This window comes from Ananas comosus, linkage group 6 (assembly GCF_001540865.1).
Source record: "Ananas comosus cultivar F153 linkage group 6, ASM154086v1, whole genome shotgun sequence".
In the NCBI taxonomy this organism is placed as follows: domain Eukaryota; kingdom Viridiplantae; phylum Streptophyta; class Magnoliopsida; order Poales; family Bromeliaceae; genus Ananas; species Ananas comosus.
In genome coordinates this window covers 9,698,862-9,716,719 of record NC_033626.1, presented here as the reverse complement: position 1 = coordinate 9,716,719, position 17,858 = coordinate 9,698,862, and the positions used below count along the sequence as shown (strand labels likewise).

The window sequence follows — 17,858 nt, the reverse complement described above, 5'->3', positions numbered from 1 at the left end:
CCCCAAACCCTCCTTTAATATAGAGAAATAGATATTATAAATACACTATCTATGATAATATAAAAATTGGTCAGTTGTAATTTCGTGCATTCTATTTTATTCGATGTAGTAAAATTACTATAATTATAAATTATTTGTTTTATTGCATGCAGTTAAGAAATAAGTTTTAAAATTTTATCATTATAAATTATTAATTTGTTTGATTGAATGCAGTTAAAAAATTATTTTTAAAAGTTTATTATTATTATTATTATTATTATTATTATTATATGTATGATAGTAAGATTATCTCTAATGTGAAAAATAGTTTTTATCTATAGTTAAGGAGATAAGCATAATTTTTGCTTAAAGTTACTCTCTCCAACTATTATAGTTGGAATTGCGGCCAACTTGGACGTAATTCCAACTATTATAGTTGAATTTCCTTCTGCAGTTTTTACTGTAATAGTTGAAGTTAAATATGTCAAACTAAACACAAAATTTGTCTTTGCATGCAGTTATAATTGCAGTGTAGTTGCAACTGCATGCAATCAAACTGCCCCTAAGATGCAGTGTCATACTATTTATTTGGAATTTTTTTAAAAAAATATTTATTTGTACTGGCAGTACTTAATGTAGTTGATTAAAAAATTCGATAGTTAGTACCAGGAGTTTATTTCTAAAATAAAAGAAAAGAATAACTTGCTACCTTTCTCTCAAAAGAAAAATTCACAAGGAATGAGATGAATTTTTCTTTGTACAAATTATTATTTTGCTGCATCGCGCGTTTTTTGTTTCTTCATATAAAACATTTGACAAAACCGCTCAGATCGAGCTGAAAATGAAAACTTCGATTTTCCTTCCCGTTTGTAAAACTTTTTTCGAAATTTTTTTGCAAGCAAACAAACATTAGAATTTTATTTTTCAACCGAGATTTTTTTTTTCGGATGAATTTTACAAGTAATCAAACACATCCTAAGAAGGTGTAAATAGGAAGTACGTTTGAATATATTTCTTGAATCAAAAATCAAATTCAATCTTCAATTTATTTTCACGAATGAAGATAAAATATTTTATAAATAAAAAACACTATCTAAGCAAGATATATCGATGTCAAAATTTTCCAAAAATGTAAAAATTAATTTTTATTTACTTCCAATTAAAAAAATATTACTATCATATAATAATATAGATAGATTATTATTAAATAACTTAATCGGACGTACGGGACATACTGTGACAGTGAGGGACAGAGCCATTATGAGACTCCAGTGGCCATTGCCTATTTGCCTCCCTCAATTTTAGAATGTTATGTATAAGTCCTTTATAGTAAAAGTCGAAAAATTACAAATCATAGTTTGATATCTGAATTATTGAGCACTTAAAACTTTCAATTTGATTTTACCACCCTTTTCAATTTATTTGATTTAAGTCAGTTAACGGTTCTTTTGCTTTAAAATTTGAATGCGTCGTTATCTTAACAGGTTTGGCTAGTATATATGCTCCAAACAATTCTCGCAATCACATATTTATTAAAATAATTAAATTTAATTTTAAAGTTGAAGTGTACTATAAACTAATTCAAATTAAATAAATTGAAAGATTAGATAGGAAAATCAAAATAATTTATATATTATTTAGATAAGTTTTATATATTTTTATCTTTGGTTTTACGTGGGCCAATATTAAAACTTTTTAACTAAATTTGTTTTCTCAATTAATCTTTTCGTCAACTCCGATCTCAACCCTTTTCCACCACCGTCTCTCTAGTCCTACTCTTATTTCAGCACATCGTCCTCGTCTCCTTGTTGGTAAAATTCTAGAATGCAACGGGTATATTGGTGACGTGGCGTAACAAATCAATCAAATGTCTCTTTTTAGGGTGCGTTTGATTCGCACTATCTTTTTAAGATTTCTAGTAATCCAATAGGAATAAAAAAATATTACGGTATTTAGCTAAATGTACTAAGTAATCTAGTTGATAATACTAGATTTACTTGGGAATGAGATTCATCCCAAAGTACTAATCTCATTCCTTTGAGAGAGTAATGAATTGAGGTAATCATAATATGTCTAATCTTTTTCTTTTTTCCCACTGGCCGGCTAGTTGGTATTATTTTTCTTTACATTCTAATTTCATATCTCTATCTAATTTATCTCTTTTTTTCTAAACTTCAACTCTTTTTCTCTCTCTAAACTTAACTATTTCTCCCTCTCTTTTTCTAAAATCTCAACCCTCTCATTCTAAAAAGATGTTGAATTTTTTTTATAGTATTATTTAAAATTAATTAAAAAAAATTAATTGTATATTTTTCGTAATCTCAAATAGTACGACTAAATAATATGACCGTACGAACCAAATATCGAAATATTACATTCTTAGTAATAGAATGCATAAAAATAAGATTCTCGGATATCTGTTTATCCTTAGTAATCTTGCGAACCAAACGTGCCCTTAGAAGTATATGTCCGATCATGATTGTAAAAAAATATTTTTAATGTATTTTTATTTAAAAAGAAAAAATGTGATTGATTTGTTATCGATGATGTAGTACAAGTGTAATAGTGTAGAATTCCAACTCGCTGTAATAAACTGACAAACTCTTTTCTTAATTATTCGAGGCGGAAATCTTTCTCTGCTGAATCCAAATCTTCGCTCCCACGGGCGAATTTTAATTGCGGACTTCATTCCTGATGACAGCGAAATAAGAAGGACTAGGAGATTTGATTTACGTACATCAGTGATTTCATGCAGTGTAAAAGATTAAAAATGATAATAATAATAATAAGGACTAGGAGATTTGATTTACGTACATCAGTGATTTCATGCAGTGTAAAAGATTAAAAATAAAAATTAAAAAGAGTGGTCCGTTGACATGACAGGTTGTGATTCGGGCTCTGTTTAGCAGTAATCACGTGGCGCTGATACTTCAGCATGCAAAATGACGGTTCTCTCTCTCTTTCGTCCTTTTTTTTTTTTTTTATAAGGGCCCTGTTTATATTTAAACAAGACTGGAGACCTAACGAAATTTGAAATGCAAACATCCTGTGCTAATATTACGTTAAATAATATAAACTAATCATTTATCTATAAAAACTTGAGCTACCTGCCGAACACGAAGGAGCTGGGTCGTCTCGTGTTCAGCTCGTTTAATAAACGAGTCGAATACAAGTTGAGTCGTTAAAGTTATCGAGCTAAAAAATCCAGCTCGTGTTCGGCTCATTGTGAACAATAAGTTAATATTAGATGGAATATATATATAAAAATTGAATTATAAAAACTACTCATTAGACTTTGATCTAATTGATCGAAACTTTATATATAAATAAATTTTTTTATAATTAAGCTCGCATTTATATTTTCATTTTGATAAAATCAAATAATAAATATATATAATTATTTATTTATATATATAAATATATATAAATATAAATTATATAAATATAAAATATATGTATTCGAGCTATTATCGAGCAGAACACGAGTAAGCTGACTCCAGCTCGTGTTCGGCTCGTTTACTAAATAAGCTAAAAAATTCAACTCGTGTTTGGCTCGTTTACTAAACGAGCGATTCGATCTCGAGCTCATTTCAAGCTGAACATGAGCTGACTTGCAAACAGTGAGCTGAATTGCCACCCCTACATGCAAGTAGCCTGCTGGCATCTTCACAAAAAAAAAGGAATTGAAAAAAAGATCCTCTTTCCTTCTTATTTTTCAGAAGCAGATTCGCAATTCCCATTCCTCACGATAGCCATAAAAATTACAGGGCTTAATAAAGAACCAAACATAATTTGCTGCTGCTTTCACTGAATTTTGGATCAGCGACTGAGCAGGAGCATATAATACTGTCATTGCATCAAATACATGCTTTTTGTTGCCAGACAGACATTTTATATCACAAATTTGAGCAACTAATCAAAGAATAGAAGCAACAGAGACAACCCGGATCCATATTACAAAAGAAGCACACAAATATACAATAACCTCTCTTTTACATACAGAAACACCCGAATCAACACGATGACTAAAATCTAGTTATCCTCTTTCCTGCCCTAACCTTTGCCAATTAGGGATCTTTCAATTTGGCATCCGAATCATCTTGCTCGCTCCCTTGCGACTTCTTCAATTTTGCCACAAGGACCCACATGTTAGCCAGCTCGTTCTCTAGAAAGGCTTCCCTTTGTTTCGACTCCTCGAGCTTCTTTTGGAGCTCTGCCTCTCTCTGCTCCTTCTCAACGATTGTAGCTTCGAGAGCGAGCTCTCTCTCGTAGCTCACATTCACCTCCCTCTTATTTACAGGTTCATGGCGCTTAATGTGGCTCTCTCTTTTCATAGCTCTCGGTCCGTTACTCACTCTCCGTTGATTAGAATTTCTAACGGATGCCAATTCATTGGCGAGCCTCTCATTGTGGTTCATGAGCTTGGTGACTTCTTCAGATAGAGCTTTTAGTTCCACTCCTGCAGCTGAGGCCAACCCTTTGGCGTATGCACTCTCCTCTACTAGCTTCTGATTCCGGGCTTCTAGTTGGGTTCTCGTTTCCATGAGTTCCTGGAGCTTCTGCTTCAGTTCTTCGATCTCAGATGCCTGAGGGAGTAAAAACAAGTAATGAAGAGGCAAGAAGGTCATAAAGTTATCAGAAAAGAGAATTAGAAGTAATTCTAAAACAAGTAAAGCTACCTTAAAAATAGATTTTGCAGTACTACGATCATCAGAGTCAAACATATTATAAGAGAATAGATGTGACCTGATGTGCTTGTAGCAATAACTCAGCAGTAACATCTCTTGTTGCTTTCTTTTCTATGTCTACGTGCAGTTCTTTTCCATCATTAGCTCCTGCGACATCATTCTCTAATCGAGCGCATGACAAAGACAATTCCTTTTCTTCAAGTGCTTGCGATAGCTGCTCTTTTAGTGAAGTGACGATTTCCTGTAACACTTCACATTCTCGTGTCTGACAAGGAGAATAAATTAAAACATGATGATCAGGTTCTCCATAACAATTTAGGCATGTTATTTATAATTGTACAAATCAAGTCCAACCTTATTCTGCAGCTGGTCGAGTATCACTCTGTTGTCCGCAGTCTTAACCTGTCATAGATTGCAAAGTGATTGCCTCAGCAATCAGTTCAAGCAGTTCCTTAAAGACCACACTGAATAGTACCCAACATGACTTTTGTATTGTTTATTATGCTGTAAATAAGCGAAGGGTTTGCATTAAAGAGGATACAATGGACTAATGTTTTATTACCTCAAGTTCAAAGTTCTTTTCGTTGAGTTGCTCGAGTAGTTGAGCATAAGACTGCAAGAAAAAGTGGCTCCGCCAATTATAGTGACTATCCGGAATAACAAGTAGCGTAGAATGAAAATTACTGCCTTACCGGTGAAAGTTCTGATTTATCCGCCTTGGCCTGAGTAGCTGATATCGAATCAGCCATCTGCTTTTCCAAAGAAGATATCTGCAGGTTCTTGGCCTTAATCTCATTATTAATCTTCTTTATTTCCATCTGCAACAAATAAATGGCTTATCAAGTGTCGTGTATATTTGTGCAGATCATGGAGTGCAGGAGGGTAAAAGATTACCTGAATCTGTTCCTTCTTGGGGCTATTTGCTGCTTCTTCTGAGAGCCGCTTTAAGACGCTGGTATGGAGTGCAACTTCTCCGGACAAAATCTTGAGTTGCTCTCTGAGCAAATCAACATGATCTATAGTTTTTATGCTAGCCTGTCATCACATAACATATGATGTTACTAATATATAATCGAGTGCCATAAATTGAGAAAGCAGATACAGCTCCACAGAGTTATGTGGTTATTAAGTTATACGTAATTACAAATTTAGAGCTTTGATATTAATGGTCAGGACATCTTGTTAACAAAGTTTGATTTCAGCAGAGCTACATTACTCAAAAATGTTTTTGTGAAGATGAAAGTTCGACTATGATTACTATCATTTGATTTCAGCTTAGTTTAGTTCTTTGAAAATGAATTTGTGAAGATGACAGTGCGATTACTATCTTATAAGAAAAGCTATCCAAAGATGGAAAGATATACCAATAGGGTTCAAACTCATCCATGCTTCATATGCCCAAACTTGTAGTGGCAGAACAAAAGTAAATCAAACATTACAACAGTATTTCTAGAAATTTATTTGTCCTTTTGAGTATTATCTTATAAGAAAGCTATCCAAAGATGGAAAACTATAACAAAGAGCAAATCCAACATCATAGCAGTATTTCTAGAAATTTGTCTGTTCTTTGAATAGGAGAGTATGAGGTGCTTGCTTTCATTAAAAAAAAAAAAAAACATATAGCTACTCACAAGAAAGGAAAGAATATATAATGTTTATCTTTTGAGAAAATTCAGAAATCTCATACCAAAGGTGTCTCATCCCTTGAAAGGCTGTCAGAAGGGAGTTCTCTATCATGTCCCACGATAGCAGCGGTGATATTTTCCACAGCAATAGAAGTCGATATCCTGGGCTCTGGAGGAAAGGTTACACTCTCTGCTTGGGGAGTCGAAGGAGCAGTAAATGATTTGGTTCCACTCGACTTATCTCCATCTGAACTTGTAAGTGTAGTTCCACTACTATCTCTTTTCTGCAGGGAGCAGTACAAATTGCATGAGAATGAATAAAGAAGACAAGGACAAAACAATAACGCTGATGTGATGGTTGGGCAATGTTTTCCTAATTATGATCCAGCAGTGCATGGATAAGACCAAAATGGTCTTAGTCAGAAACAGATGGAAAAGATTATTCAGCCACTTCATTTACTGAGTGCATCACTTAAGAGCAAAATACAAGAAAAATTTAGTTAATATTGGATGACCAAACCAGGAAAGGAAGGCCAAAATCTAGACTGATTTATTAAATAAAGTCTAATTACACTAAGGAGTCATTTGGTTTGACGTAATTAGAAATGCAATGTAGATGAAGATGCAAGCAGTTAGAGATGCAGCAGTTACAATTACATATATCTCATTTAGATGGATGCAGTAAAACGTGCTGCAATTATAAATAGGGTTAATTTCATACAGGTCCTTGCAAATATAGTGAATTGCAAATATATCCCTACAAAATTCAACTTTCATATATTGTCCCTACAAAAGTCCTAATATTTTCAAATATATCTCTCTGATTTGTTACCATTAAAATACAGTTTATTTTATAAGTAAAATGACCTTTTTGACATCATAAATATGTCCCTCCAAAAGTCCCAACTATTAATTAAAAAGGGGTAAAAAGGTCAATTCACCTCATTAACTAACTAGGGTTAAGTATTTTATCTATGATTAACTAATTTTTTTTAACGAATCCTATCGATAGGGACATTTGAAAACATCAGGACATTTGCAGAGATAACATATGAAAGTTGAACTTTGTAGGAATATATTTATAATTTACTATGTTTGTAGAGACCTGTCTGAAATTAACCCTTATAAATAATTCGTTTGATTGCATGTAGTTGAAAAGTGTGTTTGTAAAACTTTATCACTTTATATACATGGTGGTGAGATTACCTCCAATATAAAAAATATTTTTTTTTTGTTTAAAAAGTAATTAAGGAGGTAAGCTTACCTCTTGTTTGAGGTTACTCTCCTCAACTGCTACAGTTGGAACTGCAGCCAATTTGGACGTAGTTCCAACTACAGTTGGGTCTCATGTAGTTCCAACTGCAGCACTTGGATTCAAACGCATCAAACCAAACGTCGAATTTAAATTTGCATGTGGTTACTGCATGCAACCAAACAGCCCCTAAATGAATCTACATAAGAAAAAGAAATCAAAAGATAATGACACACGGCATGGATATGAAGTCTAAAATGCAAATTGATATCCAGGATTTAATAATCCACACCCGCTGCTTAAACCAGTTAAGGAGCCCATGCTTGCGATTTTTCTTCTCCTTTGAAGTATCTTCAGTAGTTTCACCATATCCTTCGGCTGGGACGAAAAAGTCACTACTTTCATTATCCAAGATCATATCTCGCCTTCTATATGGGAGATAAGCAAGCTGCATTTTACGAATGTATTCTCAAGATTAGGAAATAGATCTGAAAATAGAAATATGCAGGAATGAACAGTTTTGAATCGCCAAACCTCCTCTTCTCCAAATGAATGTCTTCGCCTTGGACCAGGACGTTGAGGAAACCTTGAAGCCTGAGTTGTCTTTGTAGAAACAAGAATCAGCTTTGTTAGACGCTGTATCCTCCCTAGCAAAGCAGCTTTAGCATCTTCTTCTTGTTCCAATCTCGATTGCAGCTTCACGTTACCATCTTCTAGCTTTTCAATTAATACCATCACCGAGTCAAAATGTACAGTCATTTTAAAGTAAAATCACCATGGAAAAGGAACACCGTGAAGGATAGGTAAAATTGAAAACTAGATGCCAAAAGAATTGAGTGTCTTGAAGTTATGTTGACCTTTTGTTTCAGCAGGACAATATCATCTTCTCCAGTATCTTTCAAAGGAGTGCCAGTAACAATGCCCCTTTTCAGTTGTTCTAGTTCTTCCTTCAATCTGTGGATCTCATTTTGATACTTCTTAATCAAAGATTTCTCATCAATAATCTGCATAGGATGTGTATTTGTCGGATAAGTAAATTAGGTAACAAAAGAACAAATATAATATAAGTCAAAAATTGAATAGACATATTTGTCTTGAAACAAAACAAAAATTTTCCGTTAAATTGAGCGACAGCGAAGAATAGTCTAAATTACTCAATTGTACAAGCAAAGTGATATACCTTATTTTGCGATGCTTGAATCTCAATTTGTTTTGCTCGATTAGCAAATTTCAAAGTGTTGTGCGTTTCTTCAGTATTACTAGATGATGGGGTAACTGTGCAAATAAGCTGCAGAAGAGTGCAAATATTAGACATCTAACCAACAGTTTACAGTTTTATTACAAAATGAAAATGGCCAAACTTCAGGAATCACTACAAGTTATTGGCTCAATTTCAATTGCACATGCATTGTTCAGTGCAACTTACAGAAACACGCCCATGACCACTCAAAGAGGATTGCAGTAGTCGTGTTAATTTTGAGTCACGATATGGAATATGTGTAGCCCTTCCATCAGTTATTTTCGCTATTACCTGAAAAGCACAAGCCCAACTATCTTAATCTTACCTATATTCAAAATAATCGCCCTAACATATGTAAGATTTACAATTATAAATATTTATATAGCTAAACTAGCTTCAATGTATAGATGCTAATTAGTTTGGGAATTTCTCATTAAAGCTGTCATCTTCAATGATAGATGGAAAGCTAAGCATGAGAAAAACTGAAACGCCCGGTCAGATTTGAATACTTTTTAACCACTGGATAAGTACAAGTATATCGTAGGTCAATTGGTGATCTCAATTTGGAGCGATAAACATCATTGTCTAAGCCATCTTCCCACAGTAGGAGATTGTCCACATTCGAAAGCAAAAATATGGGAAAGCTGCAGATGTTTTGGTGCTAGGTTCCCAGGAATGAAACTAAACAAAAATCAAACAGAAAGGCTTGACATGAAAGCAATATAGCCAATTGGTGATAAAGTAATTCATATAAAAACTCATCAAATAAAAGCTCTTGCTACACAACATATATTGGAGGATGAGCACCAATTTGAATATAGCTATAGAAAGGATATTATAAGATGGATCGAGTAATGGAACTGAAATACCATGTTCCACAAGAACACAATTAGGTAAAAACATGGAGTTACGAGAAGGAAACTTAGTGAACATCTAACTTTGTGTAGATTTATTATGTTTTTAGCCTCACAGTTCCAAGAGTTAACAGGCTTTTATTGATGTAGGATCCTTCTTTTCGGCGAATTCCAGTTGTTTCAGCTCTTGAGCTCTCTGAACCTGCCAGATCGATGAGGTTCTGCAGATGAGTAAAAGAAAATTAAAACAAGGAATCAAATAGCTAACTGCATAGTATTAAGTAAATTTTGGTCGATAGACCAAACCATCATCAAAAGCTTGATATATATTTTCCCTTTTTTTTTGACTCACGACAAATATCTAAGAGAATAACATTAAGTAAAAATAAATCATGTAAACAAACTAAGATTTGGTAAGATAACAAACTTAATACAATTGTATTAGGAAGAACCAGTCAAAAGCATTGTGAATATGAACTCACTAGTTGCGAAAAATTGACTTCTCCTTCACTACAGTCACCGCAGGGGCTACTCTCTATCGTCTGTAATTAGAAAGCACAAGGAAATATCAACTTGAAGCTTCAAAATAAAGAATTTCATAGTGCTTTCACAGCAGTGCAGAATATTGTGAAACATGGTTGGGATGCTAAGTAGAAGAAAAACAGAAGATAGAAACATTTTCATGGCAAAATATACAACCTTATTTGTATATTGGACAATAAAACTTTATGAAGTCAGCATTGCAAAAAAAAATCTTCCTTATTTACAAGAAGCAAATGAAGATTTAACAACCATGATTGTTGTCTTCTGGCAGATACCCTAAAGCTGCATAGAACTAACGATTGCACAAGCTGCTATAGAGTGAGCTTCCAAAAAGGAAACATAATACATTCCAAAACAAAGCTAAATAGTTAGTCCATCTAAATTTTACTATCTTTCTCAGCGACACCTATAAATAAGAGACGTGCTTTTGAATTGTGGATGAGAGGACCAAGAATAATGTATCATTGAATTTTCTTTAGTTTACATTTTAATGGGAGAGATCTTTGATCCGATCATGAAGGAATTGATTGGCTTCCAAATTTGGAGGTCAAAGACTTGAAATTCATATTACAATTTGAATATAAAGACCTTGAAATTTAAAAGCACTCAAATTTGACTGAAATAAGTTAAAGAAACAAAAACCAGAAAAGCTACAAGATTCATTTTCTCATAAGTTCCATTATAATATATCAGTTGGTTACAGTTTCTTCAGGTCTTCTTCTGATGTATCTCACACATTTCTAATGTCATAGTATCAGGAGACTGTTAAAAAGGTTGAAATTGTTGACAACAAACAACAGCACCAGCAATAGAGCCTTATGTTCTAGCTTACTATGGCTAGCTAGTAGCATGCATGCTACTTCTGAATAGAACTCTTGGTAGTGTCTTAAATCAATAAAAGGGAGTATGATATCTTTTATTGCTTTCTGTGCTTAGTAGCTTTTTGGTCATCAACTGTTTATCACAGAAAATCACAGAAATATATGCATTTGTTTTCAAACCATTCTAATCATTCTTCCATTTAAACTTTAATCAATGATACAAACATTGCTCTATGCCAAAATAAGCGAAGTGCAATAAGTAATTTTGATGTACCAGTGTGAAAATGGTATGACTTCTGCTGCTCAGCAGATTGAAGTTATTGGAACCCACATGTCTATGCTCTGTCAGGCCATCAAAAGATAGAAGCCATAAATACACCAGCAACAGAAGATTACACACTAAGATTTAGAATTTTCAACTCATGGCAGTACAGAAGTGAAAGGACATTTCCCCAGAAAACAAGTTGCTGCTTCTGCTCCTAAAATGGGGTCATCAAAGCATACATCAACCAAAAAAATGATACTGTATGCCCCCAGCAGAAGTGAAATTTTATAGGAGTGAAAATTCTAAGAAGAAAATAACGAAGCCATAGTTGAAGGTGTCAGATATAACAAATAATCAGAAAATATTCATTGGAAATTAGTTACTTCAATATCTGTCGAGTGTGGACTATGCAAGATTACATATATGACCATTCTGAGACAATTTACTCAAGAAGGTATCCCTATGTATCACGGACACTTCTATAAGCCTTGCGTGTTCGTGTCGAACACGCGTATATCCATGTCGGACACGTGTCCGATGTGGACTCATCGGACACTCTTTGAACGCGCATTTAATGCTGATCCATAGCGTATACAACTAAAAAAAATATAAACCTATTTTTATTTTACTTTTTCTATGCATATTTAATGTAAGATAATAAATATTGTAGCTTTTTGATGAATGTATATAATTTTTTTGACAATATAAATAAATTATGTGTGGTGGAGAATTTTTTTCTTAAAATATATGAACTATTAATGAAAATTTCACTAACTTTCATTTGTATGAGAAATATAATAATATTTTACCAAAATTAATATTTTATATATAATAAAAATATATTATTATATTAATAATATTATATTTTATTAGCGGTGTCCGTGTCCTAATTTTTTGAAAGTTGCCGTGTCGCGGTGTCCGAGTCGTGTCGTGTCCCGTATCTCGTGTTAGTGTCCATGACGCCTAGAGATATCCTAAAGAAAAATGATTTATTCTAGAACAAAAGGTACAATGAGATAATTTATTGAGGTATAATTGACAGAGCTTATGGGCTTATTCTAGTATACAAGAACAATGCAGGGTTGGCTATTAGAATTCTGTAAGTGTCATAGACAACTAAGTGAGTTGAATAATTAAATAACATATTTATGCCTATTAACTCCCACCTAGAAACTACAAATGATAATGAAAGCAAATTGCATGTCTGGGAGGTCAAAATATTTCTGAATTAAGGGATTTGACGTTCATATGAACAAAGTACGATATTAACCTTCTCCAGCTGCAATAAGCGACAAAGCATGAGCAGGAGATAAGACAACTTCTTCTTTAATACCCTCAACAAAGGCTCCCTGAGATCATGTAAAACACAAACACGCAATCACTACAGTGAGAGGTTAACAGATTTCAAGAAACAACATCAATTTACAATCAACTGAATTCAGCAAAAGCTATAAGCATGCTCTAAAACATGAACTAGCCATGCATGATTGAAGGAATAGAACAAGCGCAAAAAAAAAATTACCATATTACCCAGATAAAGGTTCATACCAGCTAATTACCAAGTAAGTAAAATCAGTTTTGTATTTGTATAGGAACTACCTGTTTGTCAGAGTCCAAAAACTAACTTTCACAATTTTATTGATTTAAAGTTTTGAGAGCACACTTGAGCAATTCAAGGAAAAATTTTAAAGTTTTGAGTGCACACTTGAGCAATTCAGGGAAAATTTTCAAGGCACCAACGAGATATACGTGTAATGTTTTTTTTTCCTCCCAAAACTCAACTAGAGACCACAATCAGCTTACCAATCTTAAGAGTGAAAAGCAAGCACAAATCATCATAACCGCATAAAATCTCAAAGAGAAATGTCGATTAGTTAAGCTAAAAGACCCATCAGGAGTGATTGCAAATCAGATTACAAGGTAAAAGAGGAAAGATGTTTATGAGTGAACATTGTGACATTCAGCACCTGAAGATCCTCCCTGATTCTTAAATTCTGCCCAGCAGGATTAAGCAGATCATTAACCACCTGAAACATCAATATAGTAGGTTACCAAAAATGCTATAAAGCTTTGAAAGGACCAAGCAATTTCTAGAAAAATGGAAGATTCAGAACAAGTACTTGCTAAAGAAACAAGAATTACTCAAGTAGAAATAGCATTCTAGATCAAGTCAAAATGCAACAGAGTGCTCACTACCTCGGTGGCAAACACCTAATTTTAGAAAGTTGCTTACTAAGTTTTCATGGGCTAGTTGCAATATGAAACAGTGGATGGACTGTTATAACTCTCAATGACTAGTAGTGCCACCCAAAATTAAACTTCAAAACCATCATCGACTTTTTTACCATAATAGCATCTAAACTATCATGTGTTTAACCTGATTAAAGTGAATTACGCAGGTCAAGGTACTAATCCGAGAACTAGGAGAACCAAAGTCATAAAATTCAATAAAGCCAATACATCTTAAATTTCCTTGATCGGTCCACTGTCCGAAAATCCTAGCAACAACCTAGCTTCTTTCAAATGAAACGCATTTACAACAGGGTTTAACAAGTTCAAAGACCAAATGCAGTACTTCTATTTGACTACTTAAAGACGAACTGCTTCTACTTCCATTTACTAAATTGATTTTCAGATGAAGTCCAATGCGAAGCAACCTAGTGACACATGAATTTAGTGGGCAGACAAATTTCACAAGAAGAGGATAAACAATTTTCTCTCAAATTTGATTTAATCCAACTAAGATCAATTGACATAATATCCATGTACCATGCCCTTTCAATACTATAACCACGTGGACCACAATTTGAGATTCTCAATTTTTTTCTGCAGCAACGGTATGTAGAGAACTATAGGGTTTGCTTGCTTGTCTGTAAGTGACTTTCAAGTTTAAATGACTTTTCAGTTGAACTGAAGTTCAAATAAATTTTTTTTTTTCACCGTTGTTTGTTTGATAGTAAGTCAATAGGTTTGCAGCTGTAACCATACCACTTTTTTATTTATTTTACTGAAAATTTTCATGCTAGTACATAAGAGGATAAAAAAAAAAGTTACAACAATTATTTTTTTAATTTTTATATCTCTTGCTTTCCCGTAATTGACTCCAGCACCACCCAAGGCGAAGTCAATTACGGCATTTTGGGAAAGTGGAGTTACATGCGAATGTATTTTACGGCGAATCAAACAATGGAAGTGGGCATTTATTGCCGAAAACAGCGTCATTCCCCTCCACTTTCAATGAAACAAACATACTCATAGTCAAGCAAATGTTCCCAACAAAGTCAGTTGCTGACCTGCCAAACAGAGTCATTGTTGTACATTTTGCACTTAATTCTGAAAGATCTTAGGGATGCAATCAAAATTCAGAGTGTGAAAATTACATTCTAAGATCCATGTTTATCAAAAATTCGAAGTACATAAACCTGCAATGCAGGGTATAATACAACATAAAGCAGAAAATAAAAATTTGAAAAAACAGAATGTCATATCCTCCGTATGCTACACAAAGAATTGCAGACATGATACGCTAAGCAATTGAGAGAAAACAAACCTCATTGTAGATTTCCATGTATGACACACGAAGAAGAAACTCACGACTTGGAGTCTACATAAAAATAAATTAAAGAATAAGTAAATGGCTGGAGTATCTAGGATATCCAATATAGGTGGATTATGGAAGATAGCCAATGTACACTACCTCTTGTATGATACTGAAAGCATCCTTGACAGCCAAAGGTATTATACCAGGGGACCGTTGATCTCCCTGAATTTGAATCACGAAAGAAAGAAAATTGAAATGTTAGAATAATCCTCACTTCTTCTGCAGTTTTATCAGAATTTAAACTATGACATATAAAAATCCTACAGCACACACATATGAAAGCAGTATGTGATGTCCAGATTAAGCTTGTAGGAAAGGGAAAATATTCCTCCACAAATAAAAGGAAAAAAGTTGCAACCCTTACATGCATTGTGTGTGTCTTGCCACTACTTGTAACTCCATAAGCAAAAATTGTACCTATGACCGAAAAGGCAAGAAAATTTGATTAAGCCAAGGAAACTAACATCTGAAGGAATGATGACTAAAGAATCATAAGCACAAACAGAACCGATCAACTTGAAACATAACTGAACTAACATACAATAATATGACTAATTAACGTATAATATTTGACTTACAATTCCTTCATTGTTTATTACACTGTTTGATTTAGACCAAAGAAATAACATGTAAAACCAATTACCATTTATTCCTTCCATAGCACCACCGACAACATGCTGAGCAGCCACATCATAAACATGACGTGTCGTAGTAGTAGGTCCAAAAACTCGATCTGGAGGATTAAGAAAAGAAAATTAATTACCTGACACCAATCTTCTCAGCTTGTATTAAGAACAACATTATGGATCTTCTCTGCTTGTATTAAGAACAACATAAAGTTCCATAGAATACATAAAATCCACATGCAGTGAGACAAGTAAATAACTAAAGAAAGATATCTACAGTTGAGTTAGTTCAGTTGCCCTGGATGTCGAAAAGGAGAATTGAATAGAAGACCTGAGGTTACTGGTAATTTCACAAGTATTATATTGTTTGCTTGAAGCCACACATACCAGATACAAATAACATAGAAGAGCTTACTTTTCTTCACTGAAGTGTAAGAATCATAAGACTGGATAAACTAGAATTCCAACAATTCATTTGAGAAAGCAATATTCGTGATAAAATTGCTGAGCAGAATATATTCGAACAAGTGCAAGTTCCTACAAGTTATCATAGTTTTTGTGCTTCCTCTGTTGTTACTCAAGCTACACAAATGACTTCAGCTTGGGCATTTCTGCTTTGACTTAAAAATAACTTAAAATCAATTTCTTCTCTTAAAGTGAAATCTCAAGCCAAACAAATTTTAAGATTCATGGTAGATATCAACGCTAATAACATTCAGCTTCAAAATGTTCAAACTAATTTTACTGCAACACATACCACATACCATATGCATACGCCAAGGATGGATTGTGCTCGTTCCTCACAATTATATCCCCATCCGCGTACCAAGCTATCTCCTCCCCCTGCCTAATCTCCCGCGGGCTTCACGGACACCGAACTCCGACCACTCAGACAACATGCATTACCATTTTTCTCAAAGAAGAAGAACAGAGGAGATAGAAACCGAACCTTAGCGGCCGAAACCGCACCGTAACCGTGACATTCTCCTTGAACCCCTCCACATCCAACGCCGCATTCTCCGCGTAGAACTCATGCGTCCTGCTCCTCGCCGCCGCCGACGACAGCGGCGAGCTCTGCTCATCCAGCGACGCCTCGGGCACCGGCCTCGACGACGAAGTTGTCGACGAAGCCGGCGAGTTCGCCGGCTTCGCCGCCCCCGGCGACGCCTTCTTCGTCCTCGAACCCGACCGAGACGCCATTAACGGATCAATCCGAGCTCAAATCCCACCCACACACTGCGACAACCCCCTACGGTGGATCGAAACCGCACCAAATCCCGATCGCGCCGCCATTGGAGCTCGAACCGGAGCAGATCGGAGCTGCATTGGGGGAAATCGACGACTATATCCGATCGGGAGCCGCCAAAAATGGGAGGCGATTTGGGGACGACGAGGGTGTAAAGGGGAGTGGGAGTAAAAGGGTTTTCTAGGGTTTCTCGCCGCTTCACCTTTTCTCCCTTGCCTTAGAAGCGATGCGAAATGCGATGCTCCTCGCCCGAGAGCTTTTACTCCCTACGAATTAAAAAAAAAAAAGCGTTTCCTTTTTCCGCAAATATTTTCGCTTCCTATATTTTCTCCCCCTTGCACGGACGAGAAAAAGGTAACGACGCACCAACTGCAAAACGAACGTCCGCATAGACGTAATTATGGTGCCGCGATGCTCAAAACGGATGGGATGCGGTAAGAATCGAACGGACGGAGAAGAAGTGAGTCGCATAATCTCTTTGCGTGCGATCCGTACAGGTGGCGATGGAGACACCGTCACATGACACCCGTGCCGTAGCCTCGCAGTCTCGTGCAGCCAGTGATGAAGCGCCACGTGGCGCACGCTGTTGGCTGCGAATCCCAACACGCGGAATCGGCAATTGGGAGCCGTCGCCTTCGTGGCGATCCGTGCGGGGTTCGCGGGATCGACGGTGTTCCCAAGCGGTCGTATTATAGCTTAACCGGTTGCTACCGGTAAACACCGGGCTTACGTAACATTTCGGTGTAGCACAACGTAACGGGGGAGGGTGTAACGGGGTTACGAGAGCTCCAACGGAACGGGATAGGAGGGAATCCAAAAGATGTTTTTTTTTTTTTTAATATAGCTCTTGACTTTTCAGACAATTCTTAAAAAATAATAATAATAATCTTTGCATAAAAGAATTTGGGTAAATTGCTCCACTGATCCCTAAGCTTTCAGCTTAGTTTCATTTTGGTCCTCAAATCTTTAGAAATACTCGGTTCTTGGTTATTTCTAATGCAGATCTAATTCTTAAAATAAGAAGGAATTAGACTAATATTGTGTTTGGATGAAAATTTGGCTATTTTTAAAAAATAAAAAAAATAGTAATTAGATAGGAATAGCAAGAATAAGAGTAA

General features: G+C 35.1%; 1 protein-coding gene across 2 annotated transcripts; it reads right to left on the bottom strand.

Moving 5' to 3' along the window:
- On the bottom strand, positions 3,691–17,017 carry LOC109711846 (kinesin-like protein KIN-7D, chloroplastic). 2 transcript variants are annotated; one of them, XM_020235146.1, is made up of 23 exons: positions 16,444–17,017; positions 16,259–16,356; positions 15,512–15,601; positions 15,233–15,285; positions 14,965–15,030; positions 14,818–14,871; positions 13,235–13,294; positions 12,538–12,616; positions 11,277–11,344; positions 10,121–10,180; positions 9,755–9,859; positions 8,971–9,075; positions 8,725–8,832; positions 8,402–8,548; positions 8,079–8,261; positions 7,837–7,992; positions 6,355–6,576; positions 5,562–5,702; positions 5,360–5,485; positions 5,230–5,280; positions 5,022–5,069; positions 4,726–4,932; positions 3,691–4,565 (listed from the first exon to the last, which is right to left on the bottom strand). In XM_020235146.1, exons 1-23 carry the CDS (start codon positions 16,692–16,694, stop codon positions 4,047–4,049), a joined length of 2,997 nt encoding a protein of 998 aa, XP_020090735.1. In that variant the 5' UTR covers positions 16,695–17,017; the 3' UTR covers positions 3,691–4,046. The 2 variants fall into 2 exon arrangements, with proteins under 2 accessions (XP_020090735.1, XP_020090736.1); XM_020235147.1 differs by lacking the exon at positions 16,444–17,017 and having other exon boundaries at positions 16,252–16,356.